At 44.7% G+C, this 11,146-nt stretch overlaps 2 protein-coding genes across 4 annotated transcripts; both read left to right on the forward strand.

Moving 5' to 3' along the window:
* Positions 1 to 42: 42 nt before the first annotated feature.
* ankrd29 (ankyrin repeat domain 29) lies at positions 43 to 4,573 on the forward strand. Of its 3 annotated transcripts, XM_068593034.1 has the most exons (10): positions 43 to 168; positions 594 to 704; positions 1,843 to 1,941; positions 2,059 to 2,157; positions 2,947 to 3,045; positions 3,342 to 3,440; positions 3,583 to 3,681; positions 3,882 to 3,977; positions 4,180 to 4,278; positions 4,410 to 4,573. In XM_068593034.1, the coding sequence occupies exons 1-10, from the start codon at positions 157 to 159 to the stop codon at positions 4,491 to 4,493; spliced, it is 897 nt and encodes a 298-aa protein (XP_068449135.1). In that variant the 5' UTR covers positions 43 to 156; the 3' UTR covers positions 4,494 to 4,573. The 3 variants fall into 3 exon arrangements, with proteins under 3 accessions (XP_068449135.1, XP_068449136.1, XP_068449137.1); XM_068593035.1 differs by lacking the exon at positions 594 to 704; XM_068593036.1 differs by lacking the exons at positions 43 to 168; positions 594 to 704 and adding an exon at positions 712 to 763.
* Positions 4,574 to 5,291: 718 nt separating this feature from the next.
* On the forward strand, positions 5,292 to 11,141 carry LOC137795576 (vacuolar protein sorting-associated protein 4B-like). The gene is made up of 11 exons (XM_068593127.1): positions 5,292 to 5,449; positions 6,423 to 6,534; positions 6,636 to 6,780; positions 7,002 to 7,060; positions 7,159 to 7,278; positions 7,665 to 7,821; positions 7,911 to 8,059; positions 8,142 to 8,223; positions 8,675 to 8,894; positions 9,226 to 9,366; positions 9,462 to 11,141. The coding sequence occupies exons 1-11, from the start codon at positions 5,429 to 5,431 to the stop codon at positions 9,561 to 9,563; spliced, it is 1,308 nt and encodes a 435-aa protein (XP_068449228.1). The 5' UTR covers positions 5,292 to 5,428; the 3' UTR covers positions 9,564 to 11,141.
* Positions 11,142 to 11,146: the final 5 nt, after the last annotated feature.

Consider the following 11,146-nt stretch of genomic DNA (forward strand, 5'->3'; position numbering starts at 1 on the left):
GCCTGCTGCGTGCAGCGCCGCCTGCAGGTGGATGAGCTCAGCTGGCTGTCCGCCGGTTCTTTACGGCCGACAGCAGCCCGCACAGCGCCGCAGAGAGACGCAGCCTGCGCGTCGTCCTCCACGAGAGAACCATGAGTCACGAGTGAGCTGTGCAGGATGTCGTTCAAGGTAAACCAGCCTCTTCTCCTGCTTTCTCTCTCTCCATCCTTCATGCTCTGCAGCGCGCGTGCGAGGCGTGCGGGCCCTCGCGAGGAACCGCACCTGCGTTCCCTTCAGCGCGCTCAGGTGTTTATTAACTATGCGGGATATAAATACGCTGTTTACATACTTCAGACAGGCTGCGCGCGCAGCGCACGGCCCGTGTGCGCCTATGTACACTTGAATGTCACACATACAACTTTGTATAGTGTGCATGCGCGTGTGCACGCGCCGTTTCATTTCAAATCCCCTTCAATTATCCTCCAAAAGAGATGGAAATACGTGTTGGGCACTTTGAACCGCAGCCCGCGCGCTGCTGACGGCCCGTCTGCATCCTGTAATGCTTTAATGGTGGCTTCGGGTCGCTTGCTTGTTGTGTGTATTTACCCCTCCAGAAGGAAACGCCCCTGGCCAACGCGGTGTTTTGGGCCGCGAGGAAGGGGAACCTGGCTCTTCTTCAGCTGCTGCTGAACAGCGGCCGCGTGGACGCGGACTGCAGAGACAGTGTAGGACGCTGCATGTCCGCTGCCGCCGCTGCGGCTGCACGCTTTAATAACCGCCTGTGGTAGGGACGGACAGAGGGGACTCGAGCCTCTGGGGTCGCATGTGTGTGTGTGTGTGTGTGTGTGTGTGTGTGTGTGTGTGTGTGTGTCACTCATTCCATGTTTTGTTTGTGTTATGCATCCTTAATTGGAAGAAGAAGAATTTTAAAGGGGACACAAAGTGGAAAAAAAATAATTTCTCACCGCTTGTGCACGTGCATTGAACTACAGACCTGCAAACTGTGAGATATGAATATATATATATATATATATATATATATATATATATATATATATATATATATATATATATATATATATATATATGACTATATTCCCAAATAAATAAGAAACAAAAATCATGACATGGCAGAAAATGAGAAACAGCATGAACTGGTCTGTAAACAGGTTTGATGCTTGTCAGCTGTGATGACCTGAATAAATATTCTGCTGACCCTCACTCATCACTGCCATTACGAGTCCACATGTGATGTATTCAGGGTCATGTTTCCTCATTAAAATGCTCCGGAGGTTTTACTGGTGAAGGGTCGTCTCCCACCTCACGTTTTAGTCCCGAAAAATCAATTTAGTGTCTGACTGCTGTGAGTGAACGTTGGCTATCCAACAAATCACTCTGCCTGATGATTCTATACAACCAGAGGAGTCGCCCCCTGGTGGTCAGGAGAGAGAATGCAGCTTTAACACATGAAGCATAGACTTCTATACAACCACAGGAGTCGCCCCCTGGTGGTCAGGAGAGAGAATGCAGCTTTAACACATGAAGCATAGACTTCTATACAACCAGAGGAGTCGCCCCCTGGTGGTCAGGAGAGAGAATGCAGCTTTAACACATGAAGCATAGACTTCTATACAACCAGAGGAGTCGCCCCCTGGTGGTCAGGAGAGAGAATGCAGCTTTAACACATGAAGCATAGACTTCTATACAACCAGAGGAGTCGCCCCCTGGTGGTCAGGAGAGAGAATGCAGCTTTAACACATGAAGCATAGACTTCTATACAACCAGAGGAGTCTCTCCTCATCAGCTGTCTGGTGAAGTAGATTTGTTCGTCCGCTCTCTTATTGTCGCCGTGTTTCTTTCCAGTGTGGAACGACGGCGCTGATGGTGGCGTCCTACAGCGGCCATTACGACTGCGCCAAAGACCTCATCATGCAGGGAGCCGACATCAACTACCAAAGAGAGGTGCGACCCAGAAAGAGAACCTGAGGAGACACTAAGAGCAACGCAACTGGATCTGTTTTAAAGAGCATGCAAACAAAGTCAAAGTGAATTCCAAGCATCTCTCTCTCCGCCCTGCAGTCGGGCTCCACCGCCCTGTTCTTCGCCTCGCAGCAGGGACACAACGACGTGGTGAAGCTCCTCTTTGAGTTCGGCGCCTCCACCGAATTCCAGACGAAGGTACGAACGCGCGTCGCCCGTCTTTGTGATTCTGGGCGTGGCGTTGACCGCCGCGATGATGTCACCTCAGACGTGACTCAGACCGCTGAGCGTGGGCGGCTCACGAGCCGACGAGGCCTCTGCAGACATGTGGAAGGGCCCGACCGCCCGCACAAGCACGACTCCACTGTGTTTTTAATGCTGCTCTCCAAGTGGTCATTTTATGTGTCTTTGTTGGCTTTTGTTTGTGTGTCTGTGGTTGTTTTGCCCTTTCTGTAGTCTTTTTGTGTCTCTTTGTAGTTGTTTTGTGTCAGTTTGTTGTCCTTTTTTGTCTCTGTAATTGTTTGTGGCAGTTTTTTGTCCTTTTTGTGTCTCTTTGTAGTTGTTTTGTAAATGTTTGTAGTCTTTTGTGTCTCCTTGTAGTTGTTTTTTGTCCATTCTTGTCCATTCTTGTCTTTTTGTAGTTGTTTTGCATCTGTTTGGTGTCTTTTTGTGTCTCTTTGTCGCTCTTTCGTATCTGTTTGTTGTCCTTTTTGTGTCTTTGTAGTGGTTTTGTGTCTGTTTATTGTCTTTTTGTGTCTCTTTGTAGTTGTTTTGTATCTGTTTTTGGTCACTTTGTAATTGTTTTGTGTCTTTTGGTCTTTTTTTGTCGGCTATTCCTTCTGTCTGTGGTAGTTTTGAGCCTCTTTGTAGTCCTTTTTCCTTGTGGTCATTTTATCACATAGACATGTTCTCTCTGCATCATATGATGTGACCCGTAAATGTTTTCCTCACTGCTAGCTTGTGTTTTCTCGTGGTGTCTTGCGGCAGGACGGTGGCACGGCGCTCACCGCCGCCTCCCAGTACGGACACTCCAAGGTGGTGGAGACCCTGTTGAAGAACGGCGCCAACGTTCACGACCAGCTGAACGTGAGCCACCTCCTCAGCCTCTTTACACACCCGTGTCCTTCTCAGTCAGTCGGGAACGTCGCGCTTAGTTAGCACACAATGTCCCTGGCCGCTAGGAATCCAGCCGCTCAGGTTTTTGGACTGCTGAGTCAGACACGACTGACATTTGGCAGCATAAGTGTCCTCTGGCAGCTGAAAGCAACCTGACTGCACATACATGCATTAATAAATGCACTCACGTGTTATGAATACATTTTTTGTTCCCCGACAGCAATATAAGTGGAAAAAGTGTGTCAGATGTGTCTTTTGTGTTTCAGGACGGTGCCACGCCTCTGTTCCTCGCCGCTCAGGAGGGTCATGTGACAGTGATCCGTCAGCTGCTGTCATCTGGTGCAAAGGTCAACCAATCCAGGGAGGTAACGCCCTCGCCGCTGCAGCATTTTTAGAGATTTAAAGGGCTCGTAAGCACCTCTTTCTCAGCCCCGTCTCATACCTGCATCCCTCTTCTGTTTCCCCTCGTCCCTCTTCTTTCGCCCTTTCGCTCCGTGCATCCTGCAGGACGGCACCGCCGCCCTGTGGATGGCAGCCCAGATGGGTCACAACGAGGCGGTGAGGGTGCTGCTCTTACGGGGCGCAGATCGGGACGCCGACAGACAAGTACGTCCTTCTTTTAGAGTCGACAAAGCACATCAAAATTAACATAAAGTGATTAATGTTTGGCGTTGCTTCGTCCCCCTTTGTACCATTCTAATCTACAGAGGAAGACCATGTATTATTAGTTGAAAAGTGAGGAAGAGGAGGTTGAGTGGAGCTTGTTTTGTGAGATAACCAGATGGTTTTCTCTGTCGTCTTTCCAGGACGGATCAACAGCGTTATTCAAAGCTGCTTTTAAGGGACACAACGGCGTCATCGAGGAGCTTCTCAAGTTTTCTCCTTCCGTTGGAATTCTCAAGGTAGACGATGCCGCCGCCATTTTTTTAAACAGACGCACTCGCTTTCTTGCTGAGAGTTTGATGAAAAGATGGAGGACCAAAACAACCAAGAGATGCGAAACAACCTCGTCTGTAAAGTCTTGCTTCTATGTAGGAGACTCAGTGGGGCTAATATGGATGAAGAGCAGGTTTATGTTTGTTGATCTTTGTTTGTCGTGTGCAGAACGGCTCGACCGCCCTCCACGCCGCCGTTATGGGCGGAAATCTTCAGACGGTCCTCCTGCTGCTCGGAGCCAACGCCGACCCGACGGTACCCAACAAGGTGAGGCGCCGAGAGTCAAGAGACGAGCGGACAACTTCAATCTCGTGAAGACACTTATCGTGTGTCCGTGCTTCTTCTTCTTCTTCTTCTTCTTCTTCTTCTTCTTCTTCTTCTTCTTCTTCTTCCTCCAGAATAACGAACTGCCTGCAGATCTCACGAAGAGCGATCGCATCCTGAAGCTGTTGCATCCTAAAATCTCAAATGGAGGTAGTTGATGACCCGCCAGAGTCCGTCCTTCTTGCCTGCCTCTTCCACCCTGACTGATGATGATGATGAAGATAAAGGGTGTGGGGGGGGAAAACAACAATACAGTGTCAATCTATGTACTATATATGGTGCTTGCTTTTGATTGCGACTGAAATGAAGCCGTCATGTGTTGAATAAACCTGGACTTCGTCTGGAGCGACACACGTATGCAACCAAAATGCATTTATGTCTGCCGTCATCTCCTTTACTCTGTCCTCAGACAGTATATGCATTTATTTTTTCTTTACTCCCGGTGTTGTAAGATTTCTAGATATTTTGCACACTTTTTATTTGCTATTTAAAAAAAATATATTATTGGATGTAATAAAGTGTAAATTTGTTATTCAATCCATTGCATTTTTATTTATTTAATGTTTTAGGTTTAGGGATTTTATTTGGAAAAGTTACAGCCGTCCTGATCAGTATAATAATTATAATAAAATATATTTATTTCATCTGAAATACGATTTAGTTATAATGACTTATATTCACTAGAGGCCAGTATTTTTTTATATACACCTGTAATTCACTTTTATTATTATTGAATTTAAAAAAATAAAATAAAATAAAAATGCCTGAAAATTAAATAAGAATTTCTAAATATTCACGTCCAGGTGGAAAAGTTTATTATCATTATTATTATTTTTAATAATTTGTGAGACTTCACTGAGCTCAAAGTAGCCGTTGGAGGACAACAACATTGTCACGTGACCAACGCGGAAGTGACAGTGCTCTTTCTTTTTTTTTGTAAATGCGGAAGAAGAGAGACGAGTCTGTTTTGCGTTTGAAGTTTGTTGTTTTTTATTAATAATGAAACGTAAGTAGCCGATAACAACAACACCAACACAGAAACGGGTCTACAGTTTTATCTCGAGATATATTCAGCCGTCGTATCGGAAGCTAAATGGCTGGAGGTAATTTACAGGTGAGTGACTAAACTTTTTACCTGCTTACAAAACACGGACATCAAGAGGCGTCGGAGAGCTTTTCGAGAAGCTCCGGATTAAAGTAAAAATAATCACGATTCAACGTGTAAAACTACGTGTATTTAAACATAAAGATGGACTGCCCATGTGCCAGGTGTTAGAAGTAATTATTAATGTCTTTATCGTTATTTAATCAATAATTTAGTCTTGTTTTGTGGATCAGCTGCGAGTGGTGATAACGTTTGGGTTGCCAGGTTGGGGACAACAACCCTTTTTCATCGCTTCACCGATGATGAAAACATTTATGAGGACGTTTATACGTTTTTGTTAAGGTTCAGATATCTTTCTGTAACTTAACTTAACTTTTTTAAAGTTTAAATCACACAATAATTTACTAGAAGAAAAGATTTGAGAAAAAAGTCCAAAAAAATAATACAAAACCTTTTTTCTGTTAATCAAACTCACTGGATTAAACCACCTAACTGTATATAAAGTCAGTTAAAAACTAGCTACTGTGTGAACTATCTAATATACTACAATATATCTATATTATTTGTATACTTCAATACATGTTGCTTGCAATACTTCTGTTTCTTTCCTTAAGCAGGATTTTATTAGAATTAATCATTTGTACTTTGTAATATTTTTACTTGGTTGTATCGGCCATTTTATAGTAATTAATTAAATTAATTAGACACTGCCCTTTCAGTACTTCCCCAAAGTAAAACTTTATACATTACAACTAATGGCTTTAATATTAATTAATAAATCAATTGTATTCACAACTTAACAACATTACTACTAAATAGAAAAACCTTGCAAAGTTTGTACTATTGTCCTTTAACTACAAAGCATGTTTAAGTGATTATCATCCATTCGTAAACACATAAGTTACGACTTGTAAATGTTTTTTGTTGTAGTTTTTAAAGGTTTTAAAGTTTTTTAAGGTGTTTTCTCGTCTTCTGTTTGCAGAAAGCGATCGATCTCGCCAGCAAAGCTGCGGTAGAGGACAAAGCCAAGAACTACGAGGAGGCCCTGCGGTGTTACCAGAACGCCGTGCAGTACTTCCTCCACGTGGTCAAGTGTGAGCAGCCGGATCGCCGTCTGACTCCTTAACGTATCTCTCTCTGTGTGTGTGTGGTTTTTCTTGTCGTCTGAGTCCACTTCCTCTTCCTGTGTTTGCAGACGAGGCTCAGGGCGAGCGAGCGGCGCAGAGCATCCGAGCCAAGTGCCTGGACTACCTGGACCGAGCCGAGCAGCTGAAGGAGTACCTGAAGAAGAAGGAGAACGCTCCTCCGGGCAAACCCGTCAAAGAGTCCGACGACAAAGGGTGAGGCGCCGTTACCCTGTTTCCTGGGTTCTTGTCTGAATTCATTTTCAGAGTAACATAAGTATATTATTACAGGCAAAATGGAGCCAAAGTTCTGGGTGTTTGAGTCTCGTCTGTTTTTGTTAAAAGATCAAAAAGTATTTATGTCCACATTTCCCATCGAATGACTTGAGAGTCTCTGCGTTCACTGATTGTTTAAATAAAGTGTCGTTTGATTGCAGGGATGAAAGTGGTGATGGAGACGACGCAGAGAAGAAGAAGTTTGAGAATCAACTCTCAGGTGAGCAACTATTACTACTACATATTACAGTTTGTATTTGGTTCTGCATCAAAGTGTGTGATCTGCTGTATTTCAACTTAAACTGGTCCCTCCTACAGGCGCTATTGTCATGGAAAAGCCCAACATCAAGTGGGACGACGTCGCTGGCCTTGAGGGCGCCAAAGAAGCCTTAAAAGAAGCCGTGATCCTGCCCATCAAATTCCCTCACCTGTTCAAAGGTACTGAAAACAACCAGCCGGCTTTAAAAACCTCCTGAAAGTCATTTTAAATGTTTTATATTCATGTGTTCATGATGCTGAAAATATCAGCAGCATACATACAGACATCTATATAAATGTTCATTCTTTTAATCAAACTATTGTCTCTATTGAGTCATTTAAGGTTTACTGTATGCTTTGAATCCTCATTGTTAGTTTAAATACTACATTTTATCACTTTTTACTGTTTACACACACATTTCACACAATGAACATTTGGTTTAAAGTCATGGAAATGTTTTTTAAAGTCAAAGAATAGTGGTTTAAAGTCATAGAAAGTTGTTTAAAAGTCATGTAAAGTTGGTTTAAAGTCATGGAAACCTATCGTTCACGCTGTGTATCTACAGGGAAGAGGACCCCCTGGAGGGGGATCCTGCTGTTTGGCCCTCCAGGGACCGGGAAGTCGTACCTGGCGAAGGCGGTGGCCACGGAGGCCGGAAACTCCACCTTCTTCTCCATCTCCTCCTCCGACCTCGTGTCCAAGTGGTTGGGCGAGAGTGAAAAGTGAGGCCCCGCCCCCATTACACCCCACCGCTGGTTATTATTTGTATCCCATTTGAATACGATCAGCTGACGCCGTCCCCTCTCTCCAGGTTGGTGAAGAGCCTCTTCGCTCTGGCCCGGGAGCACAGGCCGTCCATCATCTTCATCGACGAGATCGACTCCCTCTGCGGCTCCAGGAGCGAGAACGAGAGCGAGGCGGCGCGCAGGATCAAGACGGAGTTCCTGGTCCAGATGCAAGGTGAGCGGGGAGCGCCGGCTCTTCCTGCTTCCAGGAAGTGGAACGAAAGAGAACTGACCTCATCCTCCCCTTTTTTTTCCAGGCGTTGGGAACAACAATGAGGGAGTCCTGGTGCTCGGAGCCACAAACATCCCGTGGACGTTGGACTCTGCGATCCGGAGAAGGTTCTGTTTCATATTCTCAATCATAACCGGTGCTAAAAAAGGGATGAATTTCACCTCTTTTGGTGTGTAAGTCACGTGCTTTGCTCGGTATTAGGATTTCAATGATTGAAGGATAATTTATTGTCATTTAAAGTCATGGAAATTTGGTGAAAAAAAAATTGAAATTTGGTGAAAAGTTATGGAAATGTGGTTAACTGGGTAGTGGAGTAGCCTCGTGTCCTAGCCGCGTTAGCTTAGCGGGGTGGGGATCGCCTGAAACATCTTTGCTTCCTTTTCAGATGTCAATGAATGTATTTTGCTGTAGTTGTTAGCATGTTAGCATGTAATGTAGCGCTGGTTTATGACCCAAAACCTGCAGAAATACAACATTTTACTCCTAGTTTCAGAGTATCAGAGCGCGAAAGTTTCTCTGGCGGCTGATTTTCATCTTTTTTCCTCCCGTTCCTCTCAGGTTCGAGAAGAGAATCTACATCCCGCTGCCCGAGGCGCACGCCCGCGCCTTCATGTTCAAGCTCCACCTGGGCTCCACCCCCAGCAGCCTGACGGAGGCCGACTTCGTCACCTTGGGCCAGAAGACGGACGGCTACTCCGGGGCGGACGTCAGCGTCATCGTGAGGGACGCCCTCATGCAGCCCGTCAGGAAGGTCCAGTCCTCCACGCACTTCAAAAAGGTGAAAACTACGGACATCATCCCTCAGTGCTTTGAACGCAAGCCGCCACCAGAGGGCGACACAACTGCTTCCATCGTGAATCCACATGCAGCTGTTGCTGTTATTGTGCAGCTCATTTCCTCTCACCTCAATTCAAATATAAACTACGAGAGCTTTCTTTCTTAAAACAAAACAAAAGGAGCAATACAATTGCAAACACAAAAACTCACTAAAAGTTATGAAAATTTGGTTTAAAGTCATGAAAACTTGGTTTAAAATCATGTAAATTTGATTAAAAGACATGGAAACCCATTGGTCAGAACGTGCATGAACCCTATGTCCTTCCTTGAAGGTCCGCGGGTCTTCGTGGAACAACCCCGACGTGGTGGTGGAGGACCTCCTCACTCCGTGTTCGCCGGGCGATCCCAACGCCATCGAGATGACGTGGATGGACGTTCCCGGGGAGAAGCTCCTGGAGCCGGTCGTGTGCATGGTGAGAGAACGAGAGGGTTCCTCGTGTCCTCGTGCGAGAGGAGGAGAGTACGTCGCCCAGTTGTTCACCTCTGTGGTTGTTTCTCTCTCCTGCAGCCCGACATGCTGCGGTCGCTCAGCAGCACCAAGCCCACGGTGAACGACCAGGACCTGGAGAAGCTGAAGAAGTTCACCGAAGATTTCGGTCAAGAAGGTTGAAGCGACGCTTCTGATGCCACAGATATCTTCACCGTCAGTTATGTTTCCGATCATTCGATTTATCTCTTGTGTCAGAAATGTTTGGGGGGGGGGATTATACTGGAGCCCAAAGTTCTTTAATTTACTTAATCTGATTGACATATTCCAAAAGATGTGAAGCAATAGCAATGTAAGCTCATGTTAAAAGGGACAGTTTGGGTGTTTAGAAGTGTGATGTTCTGTGTGGACGTGTTCTAGACTCCTAAAAGAATCCATCAGTTGAAGTGAACGCTATATTTAGAACATCTTCACCTCTTTATCTTGATGTCAGACACGCCTCTCTGACGGGAAGCGGAGCCGTAATACATGTTCTCTTCAAACACACCAGACTCCATTCAAAAAAGCACTGATTTAACCTCTCAGAGCACGTGAGCTGCTGCTCTGCTGCTGCGTCATCCGTTAGCGTCTTTGTGTTGTTGTGTGACGTTGGTGAAGCAAAATTAACCTTTTTTTGAAACACCAAAGTCACGCAATGACACAAACTCACTATCAGATGGATGCAGCGGCAGAGCAGCGGCCCTGTGCTCTGAGAGGTTAAATCAGGGGTTTTGTGAATGGAGTCTGGTGTGTGTGCAGAGATAACGGCTTCAGTGAGGAAGAAAGGCGTGTCTGACATCAAGGTGAAGATGTTCTAAATATAGCGTTCACTTAAAGTGATGGAGATGCTTCTAGGAGTCTAGAACATGTCCACACAGAGCATCACATTGCTCTACATTGCTCTAGTTCCTCATACAACCCATCTTCAAAAGGAAATCTGACCTATCCCTTTAATGTTTTAGCTCCATAAACACACCGTTATTATGACCAAAACGATTAATCGATGATCAAAATCTTAATTGACTCCTCTCCCTCCCTCCCCCATTAATCAATGAATCAACTGCACTATTCATCATTAACGCATCGCTCGTGTTTACATCTTCTCGTTTGTACGGTTTCTTCTTGTTTTTTTTCGGCGTGTCTCAAACCAAAGTGATCTTTATTTTGTTTTAAAGACCGTTCTAAGACGTGTAACAGACGCTCACGCCGCTGCAGGTCAATGCAACACTACGCGCCTCTTATTGTAGTCTCTGTTTCAGGGGTGGGCTTTTTTTAAAATATTTTTACTGTCAGATTTATGAAAACAAACTCTTTAAAAACATGTTAATTAAATTTTCTGCTTATTCTTGTTTCCCTGTACACAACGTGATCACCACCAGCTTTTAAAAGGGCCTTCTGGGTTTCTAAATGATATAAAATATTGTAGTTTTTTTTATATTTTAAAGCATTTGTAAATGCCGTCTGTGTGTAAATCATCTGCACTTCTACTTTTAAACTTCCAGACCCGTTAGTAGTCGGTTACTGTGTGAATTACTTCTTTATAGATATATAGATATGTGTATATCGTGTTGCCTGATATCAGACAGAAGTGTGGGTTTCTTTTGGGGGTTCAGAGGTCAGAGGTCACTACTGGTTACTTCAATAAAAACTGGTTTAAAATTGTGATTTACACGATGAATGCATCCTGTTCTGTGAACGAACGTCTCAGGGTTAAAATAAACAGCACA

This window comes from Clinocottus analis, unplaced genomic scaffold, assembly GCF_023055335.1.
Source record: "Clinocottus analis isolate CAN_PGR_092001 unplaced genomic scaffold, fCliAna1.0.p SCAF_28, whole genome shotgun sequence".
NCBI lineage: Eukaryota > Metazoa > Chordata > Actinopteri > Perciformes > Cottidae > Clinocottus > Clinocottus analis.